The sequence below is a fragment of the Macrobrachium rosenbergii genome, chromosome 6 (genome assembly GCF_040412425.1).
Source record: "Macrobrachium rosenbergii isolate ZJJX-2024 chromosome 6, ASM4041242v1, whole genome shotgun sequence".
In the NCBI taxonomy this organism is placed as follows: Eukaryota; Metazoa; Arthropoda; class Malacostraca; order Decapoda; family Palaemonidae; genus Macrobrachium; species Macrobrachium rosenbergii.
In genome coordinates this window covers 7,459,196-7,480,470 of record NC_089746.1, presented here as the reverse complement: position 1 = coordinate 7,480,470, position 21,275 = coordinate 7,459,196, and the positions used below count along the sequence as shown (strand labels likewise).

The 21,275-nt window shown below is 36.2% G+C and overlaps 1 protein-coding gene across 2 annotated transcripts in view; it reads right to left on the bottom strand.

Moving 5' to 3' along the window:
- Pgant2 (polypeptide N-acetylgalactosaminyltransferase 2) overlaps window positions 1-21,275 on the bottom strand; it is a 311,225-nt gene continuing 289,950 nt past the window's right edge. For both annotated transcript variants that reach the window (XM_067104808.1, XM_067104807.1), the window contains 9 exons: window positions 16,946-17,011; window positions 12,469-12,590; window positions 11,274-11,449; window positions 4,339-4,442; window positions 3,776-3,995; window positions 3,364-3,574; window positions 3,050-3,166; window positions 2,729-2,899; window positions 1-1,233 (listed from right to left, as the gene is read on the bottom strand). In XM_067104808.1, coding sequence (XP_066960909.1) covers window positions 2,744-2,899; window positions 3,050-3,166; window positions 3,364-3,574; window positions 3,776-3,995; window positions 4,339-4,442; window positions 11,274-11,449; window positions 12,469-12,590; window positions 16,946-17,011 — 1,172 coding nt within the window. In that variant the 3' untranslated portion in view covers window positions 1-1,233; window positions 2,729-2,743. The remainder of the gene's footprint in view (window positions 1,234-2,728; window positions 2,900-3,049; window positions 3,167-3,363; window positions 3,575-3,775; window positions 3,996-4,338; window positions 4,443-11,273; window positions 11,450-12,468; window positions 12,591-16,945; window positions 17,012-21,275) is intronic.

The following is a 21,275-nucleotide window of genomic DNA, read 5'->3' as shown; positions in this document are numbered from 1 at the left end:
TTTACATTATTGTACAGCTCTATGATACAGTGGTCAACCAAGCAGTGTTGAATGCAGCACAGTGGATTGCTTACTACTTTCACATCATTGTAAGAGTTGCTTGTAGCAAGTCTAAAGTTCTGGGTACATACCTTCTATTCTATAATAACTACAATAGCCTCCTTATTGTTGAAGTACACCTCTTCATCTTAGGTAACAGTCTTACAGCCTTTTTCATTAGAGAAAAATAACAATCTTTCTGTGCATGTTTCCAGCTTGTATCTTAAGGAGCAGCCCTGGCCAGCAGTGCATAACTACTGTACAATAACTAAAAATCTCTAAAAAGAAGTGAGTCATGTGTGTACCACTTTAACAACTGCTTCTGTGCTAAAACATATACACCTCTAAGTATACTTCAAATATATACTGTACTGAAAACACTATACACCTGGTATAGGGTTCACATCTTTACTCAGCTTTTAATTATGAAAGTGCTGTATCTTCATCGAATGTACCAAAATCTTCACCGTTACAGTCCACTGAGGTTGCTTTTAAATACTTATTTCAAAATTTTCAGAACTTCTCAAACTGCACTTCAGTCATGTAATCAAAAGAGTTCATTTCATTTATAAAGTTAATGTCACCAATTGCAATGTGGTCAGTTCATCCAAGACTAAATAAAAATAGCTTTGGATAACTTCCACATCAGCAATAATGGCAGCAACCTCTCTGCAGCAGTGTTACTGTATAAAATGGTCTCCCACTATCTGAGGTAAAAGCAGTCTGTAATCAGCATTATCACATCAAGCAGTCTCTTAAGCTGCTATCACTGAGTGACATAAATAGGCAAGACAATTGAATTTCATGTCACCAACTAATATACAAAAGTTCACTTCATTCTTGTCATGGGAATATGGGCAGGGGGTTTATGCATGACACCACAGCCAGCAATACACAAACAACGAAAGATCCTTAATGAATTTCCCAACTTGACAATGGAACACTATGAAGTGATTCTCACAAGTTTTTCACATATAGAGAAAGAAAGCGACTACAACTGAAAACTTAAAAAAAAAATGCATTTTACAAGGAATGCTTCAACTTCACTCACAGGAAAATTTTCCCAACACATGAGTCTTCAAGAGAAATAATTCTTCCAGAGCCACATAGATTCTGTTGTTGTAACTTCTGAGTTTCAAGAAAACTCACTTAAAAACTACAGTATTCCAAACGTCACATTCAGAACAAAATTTCCTGAAAGTAGAGAAACACAGCATTAATGTACATGAAGTATATTAAAAAAGTAGCAATGAACTTTATTTTAGTGTATGCACAATACTGATGCACATTAGTTAACAGGTTTACCTCTGTATGAAAATTCAACCATGAATTAGATATTTCACTTACTTAAATTTCAAATTAACTTAGTTAAAGCATCTTTAAAACAAAACTAAGAGTGTATTCTATTACCCGAAAAATATGTTCAACTTTAGATATTCTCCTCTGGAGTAATTTTTTAATGAAAAAACGATTTATCTATAACTTACAATAGTCAACCCTTCTTTACTCCTAAAACTTACAAGTACAGTATTTTAATAATGGAAAATACACTGATAACTGTGTCTGTCTGAGTGTGTGTTATGAAGTGTTCTGGCAGAAAAATAGGCTCCCGATAAGTTCAACTATATTCTAGTCTTCATAGGTAACTTACACAAAATAAAATTTACATAAAATTTATAAGAAATTTCATATCAATCATAATGAATCCTAAAAACAGTTTAGTCCAGCAAGCAGTTTATAGGCCAAGTTCGTCTAAAATACTAGACAGGTATAGCTGGTTGCTGACAAAAATGAACAATCTGTAGCCTTGCAACAGCAAGGAAAATGACTTGCCCAAATAGCAATGAGAGTACTGACACAAATAAACAGGCATCAAGCTCTATGAGTAGTCAGCACTATTCAGATGACTGAAAGATGCAAGATATACCAGTTTTCAAGTTATACAGTAAGGCAGTATAAAAATAAGTGTGCAGATCTTCATGTTCTACTAATTACTGTGTGTTGGTTCTTCAGTTACCAAGCTGAAACATGTAGGTCCTGATTTGTCAAAAAGATAGAAGTGACTTGGTCCGTGCTGTATTCAACATGTTTTAAACCCTTAGAAGGTAAACTGTTTTACACAGAGTTACTCCACAGAAAATAGAATTTAGGAAATCTTCATTGCCACCATGGTGGTCAATTTACTCAGGTTTGAAATCAGTGCCTTTTGGGCTGTATGGAGTTAACTCTGCTCAGAAATATCAAGTTCCAGGGAATTCTGGGACTATTTGTCAAGGTGGAGGTGGCAAACTTTATTAAAATAAATAAACACGCCATAGGCCCACTAAAAGAGACTTTAGTACTTGGTTTGGTAATATTCTTTGAAAGGCTGAGTACTTGGATTCTCAAATTATTGCAAGGAAAATGCAATATACGACAAATATTTTCGTAGAAAAGTCATGGCATTTATCTGGAAGTGGCCCTTACATGTAGTATACTGTATCTATGAAAATATGGCTCTATGCTGGCTCATCAGTTACTTTGTTAACATTTTGTTGGACATAGTAAGGGCACTAAATCTTTAGTGGGTAAAGGTCATTAGGAATGTCTTAAATAAATGCTAGAAAGTGTAAGATACAAAAAATGTGGACAAGTGTGAAATTAGATTATATAAAGCAGTAATTAATGTGTAGAAAAAGCACTAACTCACATCCATGTCCAAATATTAGGATTTATTAGCTACGAAAGTCCATCTCTGGGAGAGAATAGTTTTGTCACAACGTTCTGAAATCAACCCTGCCACCTTTTCTCTGACACTATCAATACAGAGATTATGTCCTTCTGACTTGATCATGCGGTCACCATCTGTGCGAACCCATCTCTGAAAAAAATAAAAGGATTTGTATCGACCTATAAAGAGCAAAGCAAATCAAGTAATGGCAAATTATACTAGATGCAACTTGCGGACATATTTCTTGCAATTCTACCATTTACTTAGTATACAATGAGAATGGATGTTACATTCACATACCTGAAGATCATTATTTTGACAGGGCTCCAAGATAAGAGTCACACCAGCCCTTGGTTCTGGGAGAGTCAAACAGAGTTCGCTGTGTTTGATCAACTGGTCCTTGGTTATTGACCATTCCTGGAATGAAAAGATGAATTAACAAGATATTGATCATTTATTACCTCTCAAAAAAAAAATATATATATATATATAATATATATATATTAGAAAAAACCATCTAAAGAAAACACTGTAGGTATACACAAATGTACGTATACACATGCTTAGTACGTAGTGACTCAGGTATACAAGAGAGTTGATACTTTCTTCCTTACCTGGTTGCCACCTGTGCCATGGCATGCATAAAGGCCTATGCTGCCTTCAGCTCTGTGGCCTAAGGTATCCATACACTTGAGTCCTTGCTTGAAGACGCCAAAGGTAGAATGAGCTGCATCAGGGACCTTCAATTCTGGGTATACATTATCCATGTACCATTTGAAATTGTGACACTTCAGCTGTTTCCGCAGTTCAATACGACTCTGGATACTGTTAAAGAAGTATTAAAAATTATGAAACCTAAGCATCACTTTTTGGGAAATATTTAATGCCATGGAAGCTAAAGCTTGAGTTGTCTTTTACTGCAGATGTTATCACTGTATTTCTTACTGTCTTTTGTCTGTTATGAATTATGTGGCTGTAAAATGCTATTATGATATACTACGCTACAAAAGAAAGCACATATCTTACTTTCCATAATTGACACTTTTGGCAAGAGGAACGGCCGAGTAGTAATATTTCTTGTAATCATCCATCCAAACCTCTGCTGCTCGACGTGTGTTTCGAGCAAAGACGTTTCCTGATCCACCAGGGAACGTATAAGGATGCTGCTTCCGGAATACGTGACCAACTCTTGAGCAGGGGACAATCTCCAAGCTGCCTCCACACTGCCAAACCCGGAATGATATTTCTAGAAAGAGAGAAGATATCTTGAAATACGCAAGAAAAAGACAAGATATGTTTGATGTAAATGATATGATCTGTTCCATGTTCTTTAGAATTGCTTGATTTGTTTATGCAAGTTGGCATCTCAACAATTATCAATTTTAACAAGTGATTAATTTATAATACTAACCAAACAGCAGGCACAAAAGGGTGAACGCCAAAAGTGATTGCAAGAAATTTTACAAGCTCCCGAATTTTCTATTTTTCACATACAAATCTTTGGAAATAAAAAAAAAGTAAATACCCTTTGTTCCATTCAAAGCGTAAAATATGTTTTGCAAATCTGGCATGTCCCTAAAATAACTCACCAAGATTTTCACCACCCCAAATATCCATAGCCATGTCGTATTTCCCGAGCTCCTCAAAGTACGATTTATCAATCATAAATAAACCTCCAGCAATCATTGGTGTCCTGTATTGGGAAAAATGCGTAAAACATTACCAAAAATAATGAAAGAAAAGGCACTGAATAATGCATATTTTGTTTGATGAGAGATAAAAGAAATATCCAATTAAGTAAAGTATTATTATTTGATGTTCTGCTAATGAGCCCTCTGTGTAGTTGGTTGAAGTGGCAAATGTTGTGTTAGTTCTCTGCTCAGGGAGTTCATACATAATTCAGCTCTTGAAGAATGAACGTGGCATTAATGACCTTGAGTTTTTTTCTTTGGAGCCAATCCCACAGTCTGTAATATACAGTAAATATTATATATATATATATATATATATATATATATATATATATATATATATATATATATATATATATATATATATATATATATATATACATTAGAAATCATAATTAATATGTAAGAAATAGACAGAACATGTTGCCACCAAGGATTTCTTTAGGTATCTGTTTGAAACTAGATGCACCTGTTAACAATGCTAATACTGATATCTGTGTGTGTGAGTACTGAAAATATTACAAATGTGAAACGAACGTCAGTTCCACAACTAAGGTCTGAAAAAACTGACATTCGTTTCACATTTGTAACATTTTCAATACTCACACACACACACACACACACACACACATATCAGTATTAGCAATGTTAACATGTGCATCTAGTTTCAAACAGATACCTACAGAAATCCTTGGTGGCAACATGTTCTGTCTATTTCTTACATATTAATTCTGGTTTCTACTGTGTGTGTGTATATATATATATATATATATATATATATATATATATATATATATATATATATATATATATATATATATATATATATATAATATTTACTGTATATTAGAGGCTGTGGATTGGCTAAAAAAAAAAAAAGAACTCAAGGTCAATGCCACGTTCATTCTTCAAGCGCTGAATTATGTATAAACTCCCTGAGCAGAGAACTAACACAACATTAGCCACTTCAACCAACTACACAGAGGGCTCATTAGTAGAACATCAAAACCCTACACATACACATTCAAGGCTATTCTGCATATATTCACAAGTACCCTGGGTATTAAGGCTTTTCCTTTTTGTTGCCTTTTCTACGAAACCCCCACCATTCTTTCCCACTTCTCATCTTTTTCCGTTCTTATGCCACATATACTATGATTTCAACAGCTTCTCACGTTTGAATTCGTTTGAACTGAACATCAACACTTCACTTCAATAGTATAAACGATTCCTTAAGTAAATCACACTTCTTCAGCAAGATTTTTCCATTTGCTTTTGAAACTCAAAATTTTATGTGATAATGCTAGGCTGTTTGACTTTATTTTCGTCCTAGTTTGTGTTTTAAATATTGTTTAATTAGTTTTACAAAGGTAAATTAATTAATTATATTTAATACTTTACTTCTATGGAGTGGGTGTCCTTTCCTGGGTGAAGGTCTCCCAGCGCCATTAGTGTCTACTTTTAAAGTTTTGTTTTTTTATGATTTTCTTACATATTATTCTAATATTTATAATTTATACTATTGCTTTGCTCGCTCAGTTCGACAACAGTACTTCAAGAATATTTTTGGAAGTCTTACTCAACTGTTACGAGTATTCAAAGTTACATCAAATATAAAAATTGATCAATGTACGCAAAGCTCATGACAGAATACGTACAAAAATATTCATATCCACTTGAAAACATCTGCAATTAAATACAATATCCCAGTACACAATTTCCAGTTTCATCTGTAAGACAAATTCTGACAATTGCCATAACTGGTTGACTGTTACACACAACCAAATCATAAAATAACCCTGCTGTATAATTTGGTAATTTTATCAGTTTGGCATCGGTTATTAACTTATCAGAACTTCGCAAATAATCCAAACTATCTTGACAAAATATTTAAATCATACAGACTGATAGGGAAAGGTTACGTAATAGGAGTGATATCAGTCGGAACCCCAAGACTGACTCTTACTTTATAACTTGCCAAGTCAAGCTAACTTGGCGTAAAAATCTGAATTCCCCTATACAGATAGGGAAACGTTATGCAATAAGTCTGATATCAGTTAGAGTCCTAAGACTGACATTCTTAATAACTTGCTAATTCAAGCTAACTTGACATAAAAATCTGAATCCATTAGACTAATAGGGGAACGTTACACAATAAGACTGATAATAGTTGGAGTCATAAGACTGACTCTCTTACTTTATAGCTTGCCAATTCAAGCTAACTTGGCATAAAAATCTAAATCCCTAAGACTGATAGGGGAACATTACTCAATAAGGCTGATATCAGTCGGAACCTCAAGACTGGCTCTCTTACCTAATAACCTGTCGGAACCATAAAAATCTGAATCTCCCTAGACTGATAGGGTAACTAAGACTGATATCAGTTAGAATCCCAAGACTGTCTTTTAATTCAAGTTAACTTGGCATAAAAATCTAAGCTAAGACTAATGGGAATGATAAAAATCCAAGAATCCTCTATAATTAGACTGAAAATAATCCCCCTAGGGAACGTTACACAATAAGACTGATATCAGTTAAAATCCTAAGACTGACTCTCTTACTTAATAACTTGCCAATTCAAGCTAACTTGGCGTAAAAATCTGAATTCCCTATACAGATAGGGAAACGTTATACAATAAGTCTGATATCAGTTAGAGTCCTAAGACTGACATTCTTAATAACTTGCCAATTCAAGTTAACTTGGCATAAAAATCTAAATGGACTGATAGGGGAACCTAAGACTGATATCAGTCGGAACCCCAAGACACTCTCTTACTTTATAACTAATTCAAGCTAACTTGACATAAAAATCTGAATCCATTAGACTAATAGAACGTTACACAATAAGACCTCATAAGAGACTCTCTTACTTTATAGCTTGCCAATTCAAGCTCTCTTAAACCTAAGATAACCAATAAGGCTGATATCAGTTCAAGACTGGCTCTCTTACCTAATAACCTGTCAGTTCAAGCTAACTTGACATAAAAATCTGAATCTCCCTAGACTGATAGGGTAATGTTACGCAATAAGACTGATATCAGTTAGAATCCCAAGACTGTCTTTCTTAATAACTTGCTAATTCAAGTTAACTTGGCATAAAAATCTAAATCCCTTAGACTAATAGGGGAATGATATGCAATAAGATTGATATCAGTCAGAACCCCAAGACTGACTCTCTTACTCTATAACTTGCTAATTCAAGCTAGCTTGACATGAAAATTTGAATCCCCCTAGACGAACATGGGAACGTTACACAATAAGACTGATATCAGTTAAAATCCTAAGACTGACTCTCTTACTTAATAACTTGCCAATTCAAGCTAACTTGGCATAAAAATCTAAATCCCTTAGACTGATAGGGGAACGTAATGCAATAAGATTGATATCAGTGGGAACCCCAAGACTGACTCTCTTACTTTATAACTTGCTAAATCAATCTAGCTTGACATAAAAATCTGAACCCCTTAGACCGATAGGGGAACATTACGCAACAAAACTGATATCAGTTAGAATCCTACGACTGACTCTCTTACTTAATAACTTGCCAATTCAAGCTAATCTGACACAAAAATCTGAATCCCCCTAGACTGATAGGGGAACATTAAGCATCAAGACTGATATCAGTCGGAATCATAGAACTGACTCTTCTTACTTAATAACTTGCCAATTCAATCTAACTTGGCATAAAAATCTAAATGCCTTAGACTGATAGGGGAATGTTATTCAATAAGATTGATATCAGTCGGAATCCCCAAGACTGACTCTTACTATATAATTTGCCGATTCAAGCTAAATTGGCATAAAAATCTAAATCCCTTGGACTGATAGGGGAACATTACGCAATAAGACTGATATCAGTCGGAACCCCAAGACTGACACTCTTGCTTTATATCTTGCTAATTTAAGGAAACTTGACATAAAAATCTAAGTCCCTTAGGCTGATAGGGGAATGTTACGCAGTAAGACTGGTATTGGTTGGAGTCCCAAGACTGACTCTCTTACTTTATAAATTGCCAATTCAAGCTATCTTGGCATAAAAATCTAAATCCCAAGACTGATAGGGAAACGTTACTCAATAAGGCTGATATCAGTCGGAATCCCAAGAATTACTCTCTTACTTTATAACTTGCCAATTCAAGCTAACTTGACATAAAAATCTGAATTCCCCTAGACTGATAGGGGAATGATACGCAATAAGACTGATATCAGTTAGAATCCCAAGACTAATAACTTGCCAATTCAAGTTAACTTGGCATAAAAATCTAAATCCCTGAGACTGATAGGGGAACATTACACAACAAGACTGACATCACTCGGAACCCCAAGACTGACTCTCTCTTACTTTATAACTTGCCAATTCAAGCTAACTTGACATAAAAATTTGAATCCCCCTAGACTGATAGGCGAACGTTACACAATAAGACTGATATCATTTTGAATCCTAAGACTGACCCTCTTACTTAATAATTTGCCTATTCAAGCTAACTTGGCATAAAAATCTAAACCCCTTAGACTGATAGGGGAACGTTATGCAATAAGACTGATATCAGTCGGAATCCCAACACTGATTCTCTTACTTTATAACCTGCCAATTCAAACTAACTTGACATAAAAATCTCAATCCCCCTAGACTGATAGGGGAATGTTATGCAATAAGACTGACATCAGTTAGAATCCCTAGACTGACTCTCTTACTTTAAAGCTTGCCAATTCAAGCTAACTTGGCAAAAAATCTAAATCCTTTTAGACTGATAGGGGAATGTTAGGCAATAAGATTGATATCAGTTGGAATCCCAAGTCTGACTCTCTTACTTTATAGCTTGCCAATTCAAGCTAACTTGGCATAAAAATCTAAATCCCTTAGACTGATAGGGGAATGTTATGCAATAAGACTGATATCAGTTGGAATCCCAAGAAAGACTCTCTTACCTTATAACTTCAATTCAAGCTAACTTGGCATAAAATTCTAAATCACTAAGACTGATAGGGGAACATTACGCAATAAGGCTGATATCAGTCGGAACCTGAAGACTGACTCTCTTACTTTATAACTTGCCAATTCAAGCTAACTTGGCATAAAAATCTAAATCACTTAGACCGATAGGGGAACGTTACGCAATAAGACGGATATCAGTTGGAGTCCCAAGACAAACTTTTTTACTTTATAAATTGCCAATGAATGCTAACTTGGTATAAAAATCTAAATCCCTAAGACTGAGAGGGGAACGTTACTCAATAAGGCTGATATTAGTTGGAACCCCAAGACTGACTCTCTTACTTTATAATTTGCCAATTCAAGCGAACTTGACATAAAAATCCGAATCCCCTAGACTGATAGGGGAACGTTACGTAATAAGACTGATATCAGTAAGAATTCCAAGTCTAATAACTTGCTAATTCAAGTTAACTTGGCCTAAAAATCTAAATCCCTTAGACTGATAGGGGAACATTACGCAATAAGACTGATATCAGTCGGAACCCCAAGGCTGACTATCTTTCTTTATAACTTGCCAATTCAAGCTAACTTGACATAAAAATCTGAATCCCCTAGACTGATGGGGGATTGTTTTGCAATAAGACTGACATCAGTTAGAATCCCTAGACTGACTCTCTTACATTATAGCTTGCCAATTCAAGCTAACTTGGCATAAAAATCTAAATCCCTTAGACTGATAAGGGAATGTTACGCAATAAGACTGATATCAGTTAGAATCCCAAGACTGACTCTCTTACTTAATAACTTGCCAATTTAAGCTAACTTGGCATAAAAATCTAAATCCCTTAGACTGATAGGGAACGTTACGTAATAAGACTGATATCAGTCGGAATCCCAAGACTGACTCTCTTACCTTATAGCTTGACAATTCGAGCTAATTTGGCATAAAAATCTAAAGCCCTAAGACTGATAGGGGAACATTATGCAACATGGCTGATATCAGTCGTAACCCCAAGACTGACTCTCTTACTTTATAACTTGCCAATTCATGCTAACTTTACATAAAAATGTGAATTTCCCTAGACTGATAGGGGAACGTTACGCAACAAGACTGATATCAGTCGGAATCCTATGACTGACTCTCTTTACTTGATAACTTGCTAATTCAAGCTAACTTGACATAAAAATCTGAATCCCTTACATTGATAGGGGAACGTTACACAATTAGACTGATATCAGTCGGAATCCCAAGACTGACTCTCTTACTTAATAACTTGCCAATTCAAGCTAACTTGGCATAAAAATCTAAATCCCTTATACTGATAGGGAATGTTATTCAATAAGACTGATAGTCGAAATCCCAAGGGTGACTCTCTTACTTTATAACTTGCCAGTTCAAGCTAACTTTGCGTAAAAATCTGAATTCCCTTAGACTGATAGGGGAATGTTACGCAATAAGACTGATATCAGTTAGAATCCCAAGACTGACATTCTTACTTGATAACTTGCCGATTTAAGCTAACTTGGCATAAATATCTAAATCCTTTGGACTGACAGGGGAACGTTACGTAATAAGATTGATATCAGTCGGAACCCCATGAGTGACTCTCTTACTTTATAACTTTCCAATTCAAGCAAACTTAACATAAAAATCTGAATCCCCCTAGACTGATAGGGGAACGTTACGCGATAAGACTGATATCAGTTAGAATCTTAAGACTGACTCTCTTACTTAATAACTTGCCAATCAGTTAGAATCCCATGACTGACTCTCTCACTTAATAATTTGTCATTTCAAGCTACCTTGGCATAAGAGTCGAAATCCCTCAGACTGATAGGGGAACGTTACGTATTATGACTGATATTAGTCGGAACCGCAAGACCGACTCTTTCTTACTTTATAACTTGCGTTGGATCCTTCTGCCGCTTCTTCTTCTCGTCACTCGACAGATATTCCCACTTGAAGACCAAATTCCAGTCGAAGCCGCCCCGCAGGTCAGCCGAGGCTCCTATGTACTGGAAAGTGTCCATACTGATCACATCTATGATAGGACACACAACGCGAGTCCGGTCCTGTCAAAGCAAACAGGGAGGAACAAAGTATTAATGGAGGAATTTGGGTTCACAACAGGATGTCTTTAATCTATGTTTTCAGGTCATGAATATTGAACTGAATTATATATAGAATTTAGGTCAAAGGCCAAGCACTGGGACCTACGAGGTCATTCAGCGATGAAACGGAAATTGACAGTAAGTAGGTTTGAATGGTGTAACAGGAGGAAAACCTCACAGCTGCACTATGAGTCAATTGTTAGGAGAGGGTGGAAAGTAAGATGGAAGAAAGAGAATATAAAGGGAGGTACAGTAAAAGGGACGAGAGGGGTTGCAGCTAGGGGCCAAAGGCACGCTGCAAAGAATCATAAGTAATGCCTACAGTGCACAGGGTGAGGTGCACTAACGACACGGGGAAGTCATGAATATTAATAAGACAACTGCAACAAAGACTTCTGGAAAAAACTGATTTCTTTTTTATATGTTTCTAAAGCGATAGATTTGTTTAGGGTATCGTTATGATTTCTTATCAAAATCTAGGGAGAAATAATTATCAGTGAATCGTATTTTAAATAAGAAATGATTTTGTACGGGATGCTTGTCTCATCGCTAGGACACTAATTCGTCATTTTTTTAAAGTTTACTGAACGAGGTAACAAACTACTCACTATCTATATTTGAAAAATACTTTCCTAGATATGTAATTTTATAAAAAAATATATTTTCCAGCAACGGACAAATGGAATAGAAATTAACCTGTAAAGAATTTCTGAGTCAATCGAAATATTTTAAACCTTTAATTTACAAAAACTTTGCTTATCAACGCCGATAACAACAATTGTTACGACTTGAGTTTACAGTAAAAATTAAGAAATCAAATCTGATCAATATTTTTTAATTTTCTTTTAGTAAAAGGAATCATTTTACCAAACTCTAACTGTAAAGTGTTTTCCACGGCCACCGGCCGTGGCTGTCACACGAATCAAGAGCAGGGTATCAAAAATGCCAATCAAGCAATCAAGTTCTTCGCCCTCACTCACCTCGGACACCCTTTCAAGCATCGGCTCCAGCCAGTGTTGGTTGCATTCGCAATGCGAATCCAGGAAGGTGAGAATGGGAGCCGTCGCGGCGTCTGAACCGCGCACTCGGGATCGCATCAAACCTGCCGGGAGATGAACATGGAATCAATGGGAGGGAGAGAAATGGCCGTTATTCCCTCTATGCCGCATGCAAATTAGGCCAGCCCAGGCTCGATGCCCCCGATAAATATTAAGGCGTTTTGGGGCTGTTGCTCATCAGCCTAAATCTACAGCACAAGAAGATGCGATTATCTCTCTCTCTCTCTCTCTCTCTCTCTCTCTCTCTCTCTCTCTCTCTGTGTGTGTGTGTGTGTGTGTGTGCGTGTGTTTGTAGAATATGATTTGGTCTGAATGTTGGTCAGAATCACGAGAGTTGTTTCCATGTCTACTTAATAAATTTGTGGACGAGGTGATGCTGCGAGATGTCTGAGAAAGGAAATTAGATTTAAGGGGAAAATCTATGGGATAAAAAAAATGAACCGTGAATGGAATGTGGACTGGTTGATGCTTGCTGATGTTACAATGCTAATGTGGACTGAAAAGAAAACGCCAACACAACTGAGAGTTTGCAAATGGAGAAAGCTGCTAGTAACTGTAATCAAGACAAAGGTTATGATGAAAGTAACTGGTAAACTGGAAGATGGAGCACTGAAAAGTGGAAACATTTAAGCAGTTGCTTCGTATAGGTATTTGTAAGTATAGGTAACGGATGACGGTAAGATGAAAGAAGAGGCGAGTTACAAAATATGCGGTGTAAGAAAAACTGAACGGGTGTAAAAGTAAAAAAAAAAAGCGTAAGCGAAAGAGTGAAACATATAACATGAGATCGTTTAGGCATTTGGGAGGAGGAGAGAATGACATAAATATTGCTGGATAAGTGGAACGAACGACGTACTGTAAATGAAGGGCTTGCTATTTAGGAGGTGCAACAGTGCATAAAAGGTAGAGGTAAATGGTGTAGTGTAAGTTTAGGGAGTCTACGTGATGCTGAATAGCCTTCTGAATAGGTTTACGAAGCCGCTAATGTTGTGGATGTTTTCTCAAGAAGGGTTCAACCACAATTCAGTGGGTTCAAGAATGTGACAGTGACTGGAGCTACCTCTTGTTAAGGGAAACGGCTTACTTTTTGAATATATATATATATATATATATATATATATATATATATATATATATATATATATATATATATATATATATATATATATATGAGCTACCTCTTGTTAAGGAAAACTTTTTGAATATATATTTGAATATATATATATATATATATATATATATATATATATATATATATATATATATATATATATATATATATATATATATATATATATATATATATATATATATATATATATGAGCTACCTCTTGTTAAGGGAAATATATATATATATTTTGAATATATATATATATATATATATATATATATATATATATATATATATATATATATATATATATATATATATATATAAAATATATACATACACACACACACAAATATAATCTTATGCTTTGAGACAGAGTCTTGCACTGATGCGTTGCTATTAAAGAAAATATCTCCCTAGCTGCGAAAAATTCACGCGATTCACTTTTGGTCCATCACCAGAAGCCACAGGAGAACAAGCAAACTTTTGGGAGGTAATTCTATTTCGAAACTCCCGGCCTTTCATTAGTGACCTCCTCGGGGTCTTTTGCGGTGGGAAGTTGAGCCCCAAAGAGCAAATAGTGAAAACGCCACCAGAACTGCCAATTCAATAAAAAAAAAAAAGATTAAATGAAGGCGTAAAATGAAAAGACTGAAGAGATCTTATTTCTCCCAGTATACCGGACTACCTTAAGCGCATGATCAGTCATCTTGTGATCGGTATGCCAGTGTCAAACAATGGCAGTTTTATCAACATTAGATAGATTCCTCTAAATTTATTAAAGCGTCCTGAATTCACGATTATCATCATTTATTCACAACCTGTACATTCATATGGAATAAAATCAATCTCGTGATAGATATATCAAAGTCAAACAAAGACAGATTTATTAACATTAAGTGGATTGCTATGAATTTATTAAAGGTTCCTGAGATATTTATTATCATTATTTATTCAAACAAGTCGAAAAGGTTACTTCCTTACAAAAAAAGCGAGAATAAATTTAGGAATATATACATCAATGCAAAAAGTGAAAATACAAACAAACATGAACACGGAAAACAATCAATTGAAATAAATAAAAAAAAGTATGAAATGGGGCCTCACAACATAGATATTGTAACTAGAAAGCGTCACTGAGGCTCCTGCTATAAAGAGATTTTAAAGCCTTTTCTCAGTAATTGGTTTTTCTGACTGAAGTAAATTTACTGCTAAAACTGAACTGCAAAAATTTTTGCCAACATTCAGACTGCATCTATTAATACATGTCTGTCAAACAGCACAGATGGAGACCTCGGGTACATTTCACTTGACTTTTGGAGAGAGAGAGAGAGAGAGAGAGAGAGAGAGAGAGAGAATGTATCATATTACGAAACAAGTAAAAATTGCGCCGAAGGAACTTCGGCGCAATCGAGTTTTCTGTACAGTGTAATGTTGCGTGGAACTCTCAGCCACGACCCATGAAACTCTCAGCCGGCCGTGGTGGCCTGTGTTGTTGCGGTGCCAGACGCACGGTTATGGCTAACTTTAACCTTAAATAAAAAAAAAACTACTGAGGAGGCTAGAGGGCTGCAATCTGGTATGTTTGCTGATTGGAGGGTGGATGATCAACATACCAGTTTGTAGCCCTCTAGCCTCAGTAGTTTTTAAGATCTGAGGGCGGACAGAAAAAGTGCCGCCCTCACATCTTAAAAACTACTGAGGCTAGAGAGTTGCAAATTAGTATGTTGATCATCCACCCTCCAATCGTCAAATATACTAAATTGCAGCCCTCTAGCCTCGGTAGTTTTTTAAAAGTTTTATTTAAGGTTAAAGTTAACCATAACCGTGCGTCTGGCACCGCAACAACACAGGCCACCACGGCCGGCTGAGAGTTTCATGGGCCGTGGCTGAGAGCTCCACACAGCTTTATACGTTGTACAGAAAACTCGACTGCGCCGAAGAAACTTCGGCGCATTTTTTACGTTTCAGTTTTTACTTGTTACACTAAAACCTCTTTGAACCCTATACTAAACGAAATCTCATCGCTTTCAAGGTTTTAATAATCTTTGCTGACGCTATAATTTTCTCCCTTTTATTTCTTCTACGTGAACTTAAGTGTAGGATTCATTCAGTTTTCGGAATGCGTTTCGTCTAAAGGAAGGATGTATTATGTATGTTCTTAAATAAGTGGAACAGAAAAGTAAAACTTTAGCAATGAAATTACTACTACTACCACTGCTGCTACTGCTACTTCAGCATCAGCCTCACCAAAACTTGTCATCACTCTAAAGTAACATTATTAGATAGAAAACACATTAAGCTGGTAAGCAGTACTTTTACTCCTGCTTCATGACCAAATCGGGGTCTCGTAGCCCGCCAATCGAAAATTGACAAGGGATTTAAGTGATATCGTCTTCTCTGATACTGAAACGAGGGAAACCTATAACTGGCTTCTTCGGCGAGGTACTCTACAAATTGTAACGTGGACAAAAAGTCGTTTACTCTACAAAAAGTTTCACAGAAAAATTAGGTAAAAAGGCAAGAAAAACTACTCAAGATATACTGTGGGAAAAGGCCACTGAAGTTTGACCCACAGATGGCGTTGGTTGCTTAAGTCTCTCATTGAGCTTTCTTCATGAGCTCAACAAACCGTCTTACACATCTTTAGATTTGCCTTTGTATATTATTTCTGTTGTCAACAACTTGATTGTTACCGTTTAATACTGGGCATGCATACTAAATTTGTCTACAGGTGAATGGGGCCCGCAAAGACACACACACACATACATAATTACACGATGTTATTACAACTATTTCAATTTTAGCTGAATGAGAAAGATTTTATTTCTGTTCGAATTCGAGCAGTGTCACTTGTAAACATCATGAGCACATATCAAAAAAAAGTTTGGGGCAACGAAAATACCAATAAAATAAAAAATACCTTTTTCGACCTCCAGTTCAAAGACATCAACTCAGATGGACGACAGAATCATATAATTTGCAGATCAAGTTTTTTGTTAGCAACTCTAGAAAAACTAATGGTTTTTGTTTATTTTTGTTTTTATCAACAGATAGGATCGTGGTTGATTTCAGCCAAAAATAGACCACAAAACGAAAGAATGAGTTAACCATTACTCAGTCACAGGATATCATGGTAATGTACGAGTATAATGTACTGATCTGCTGACATATGTTTAAAATTATCTTGCTGTTCCTTTCAGGGTTCATCATGAATAATACGAACAAAGAGACTGCCCAAAAAAATACACCAGCAACTGCAAAAACGGAAATAACTGGACACTTACCTTCGCGCTGACTGTTCCTTATGACTCGAACTTTCTGGATCTTTGCGAGCTCTGCCCCGTCGAGAGCTGGAAGAAAAAGAGAAGAGGAAGTGAGTTTCGCGTGATGGATGGATGGCTGGCTGCATGGACGGATGGATGGATGGATGGCTGGCTGGATGAATAGATGGCTAGACAGATGGATGGACGAATAGATGGCTAGACGGATGGATGGATGGGTGGTTGGTTGGTTGGTTGGCTAGATGGATTGATGGAATATGTACATATGTGATGTACGACCGAGGACCACTTGATATGGCCATTATGGCTTCACAGCTCAAACTCGCTTGATGACAGTAACTGAACGCTTTGAGATAACGAAAATACAATAATGGCTGTAAAAGCAAAATAAAATTCCATTTTCCCTATCATCTCTTTTGTTAATAAGGACTACGTAAAACCGAAAAAACAATATTTTATTTACAATTAGTTTATTACGTATTATGCTTGCCTTATAATGCATTCTCTCTCTCTCTCTCTCTCTCTCTCTCTCTCTCTCTCTCTCTGCCACAAAATATCGAACAGATTACGTGTTACAGTTCTAAGTTAATAACAGAGCACAGCAAATTACAAGATTATCTTACAGTCTAAAAACAACCAACTAAGTTGCATTCAGCCCCTAGCACCCACCAATCAACTACATTCGTGGCAAACACAGAAGATTACAATATAAATCACTAAATAAGAGACAAAAAATGTACTGAGTAACGTACAGAGAGAGAGAGAGAGAGAGAGAGAGAGAGAGAGAGATTGCTACCAACAAAGAGGGTCAACAAAGCCGAGGAATAAGTTATTGTCCTTCTTTTCTTTCTTCTTCTTCTCTTCTTCTTCTTCTTCTTCTTTTGTCGTTTTCTCAAAAGGGAAATAAGTAATTCGAACACTTTATTATACTGTCCTAGTGTCAACTTTATTTCCTAAAAAAAAAAAAAAAATAAATAAATAAACAAATCTGCATTCCCTTCTATTATAAAGACGATTTGTAATACTCGTTCGGGTGCCTCGAAGTTCATTTCATCATCAACTAAATTCGAGTATCGTAAAAGTTGTGATTTTACAATAAAGGTGACTAATACTTCTTCCCATTCTTCATCAATCTTGACCACTAGAAAGAGCTAAGAAAACAAAACGGTCCACGACTCACTGACTGATTGATTTATATCTACAATCCAGCGTCACACTAATTGTAATCGCCGACGCCGGAACAGCCCACGACGAACTATTAATCGGCCTCACTACAAGTTAAGTTCCCGTCCGAAAACCCCCATTTATCAATCAGTTTATTGCCCCCTCGCCTTCCTTATCAATGGCAATAATGATTACGGAGATTTACGGCCGCGCTTTCAATCATAACCTTCTTGATAATGGCCAATCTTTCACGTTCCTCAACGGGAGGTTTATTAGCCATAAGTCTGGGCTCCCGGCCATCGCTATCATTCAGGCATTTTCTCCGAGGTAGAGGAGGTGGAGCTCTGTCAATAGTCGCCTTCGGGGTCAGTCGGGTCCTGTCCACCTAATCAATGAGCTACATGAGTTATGACAAGTGCCGTTCATTATAATTGTATAACATATCTTTACTCGTTTATAAAGAGAATCTTTGATCTGCTACTTGCATATTTTTATCATAATTATCACGAGTAGCATTACTGGATTAGTCACAATACTGATTATGTTTCACATTAATGCTTCTGTTTGCAATATTTTTTTTTATTAACTTCATTTTCTACCTACTTGTACCGAACACACGTCTAGATTATTCATATATGTACCTGTATATGTAGCATTAGCATTACAAATTGTGGTGTGACATAAAACAAGTATAAGTAACAAGATAACCAAAAAAATATGCGTTGTAGATGCAAATCATTGCTTTACTTCAGTCTATTACCTAGATACGAGAAGGGAACTTTTCAGTGGCATATTTTGAAACAAGGCAATGGTCTGGATCTACGATGCAATTTTTTTTCTTTTAAATATAACACGAGAGATGATACGAAACGTGGATTGGAAATACCGTAGATTTATAAAAATTATTTTCAAGAGTCATAGACTCGCGAGACGAAATACACGGGTGGGTATTCTTGACCTTTATGTGTTTTCGATTACAACGATTCCGCTTAATTTTGATAAAGCAATAGTGCATTAGTCTTGGCAACAATACACTCTAGTATAATTATAGCCGTACCAGAAGTCCCAAGTGACAGAGAGAGAGAGAGAGAGAGAGAGAGAGAGAGAGAGAGAGAGAGAGAGAGAGAAAATTATTCTCATTCGTGATTTAGGTTACCCTGCCCTCGGGCTGGGGAGTTAAACAGTGGGCCTAGAGACACACTGGCCACGTGTCATAAGCATTGGGTACTGTCGCCCCACTGGCTGTCGGCCTAAGAAACAGATCAGCGCCTGCCCTATGAGCCTACAGAGGCCCAAGAGGACTTTAACTTCAACTTATGACACTATATAAAAATACTGACCACTAAAGGTATTCAAATTTTATCTGACATGCAATTTACAGACTATACTTGAGTTCCTCACACTAAAATGTTCTACACTCGATTGCAAATGCTGTTTGTAATATCAAATAACGAACTGAAGGACACGGACCCAACCGAAATTGAACCGCTAAAGAAATATTAAAATATACTGACCAACATCCCTTCACTCTGCTCACTTTTCAAGCACTGCATGGGAACTCATGCAATCACCATAAACTGCGGTCTATTTACTCATATTTAGCCAGAAATAAATGTTTTCTATTCAGAAGTTTCTTCCCAGTCAAGTAAATCCACCTACGGTAACAACAGCAACAACAACAGCAATAATAATAATAATAATAATAATAATAATAATAATAATAATAATAATATAATAATAATAATAATAATAATAATAATAATAATAATAATAATAATAAACTTTGTCATCATCGTTATCACTGCTGTTATTAATATTTTTATTGTTAGTAGTAGTAGTAGACCAAATATCATCTTTTTCATCTCATTACTAACAGAACTGCTTCTGTTGTAATTATTAGTCCGTTTGGGACCATCTGTCAAAAGACACTGGAACTTTCAGTCTGAGGTATGTGGACACCAAGTTTTTGAAATTCCTCCAGTAACCACAACTTTAGTTTCCTCCCATTTTTTCCCTCGGAACTTCACACATGCAATCTGCTTCAATCATGCAACCTCTCTCTCTCTCTCTCTCTCTCTCTCTCTCTGGTACAATGTGACACGGGACTGTGAAACTATAACATTCTTATTCAGTGGATAAATGGATAGAATAAAAGAAATATAAGGAAAACTATTATTGGGAATAACGAGGAACCTACAAAAACAAATTCAAGGCTCTCTCTCTCTCTCTCTCTCTCTCTCTCTCTCTCTCTCTCTCTCTCTCTCTCTCTCTCCGTATTTTACAATATTCTGTGTCCAAACAAATAGGTACCAGAATTTCAAGGTTCAACAAAAATGCATAAAATGAGATTCCCTAAACAACCAAACAAAAAGTTTCAGAATCTCTCTCTCTCTCTCTCTCTCTCTCTCTCTCTGGTACAATGTGACACGGGACTGTGAAATTATAACATTCTTATTCAGTGGATAAATGGATCTAATAAAAGAAATATAAGGAAAAGTATTATTGGGAATAACGAGTAACCTACAAAAAACAAATTCAAGACTCTCTCTCTCTCCGTATTTTACAATATTCTGTGTCCATACAAAATACGCACCAGAATTGCAAGGTTCAACAAAAGTGCATAAAATGAGATTCCCTAAACAACCAAACAAAAAATTTTAGAACTCTCTCTTTCTCTCTCTCTCCCCCGCATTTTCTCAGGCGTTTTATTTTAATTTCTTTGTGAATAAGGCTTATAGCCGAATGGATCTGGTATGCTGCTCGGGGCGAGCGAAGTTATCCAGGCGAAGGGAGACGAGACGCTTGCTATATTTTCTAAGAAATATTTCCGCCTTACATCACCCAAGATATGAAACGTTTCTCTTTCTTCGTTCCTGGAAGTATTTTTCCCATCGTTTTATCATGTCTGGTCTGTCGATTATTGAAAATCAGGCGTGAAAATACAAAGACTATTAGAAAACCTGAATGACTCCACAGAATACCATTGTTCATGGTGTGAGGTAAACTTTGTCGCCTCAGGTGGATCGAATGGTTGTTGCTATCCCTCTTTCAAGCCAACGGCCATCACACTGCGGCCTGTGGTATATAAGATATATATTATGACACTGAATTTCCTGCTATCGCTACCGATGGCGCTCTTTCCCATGTCAGCACAATACCTTTACACCCA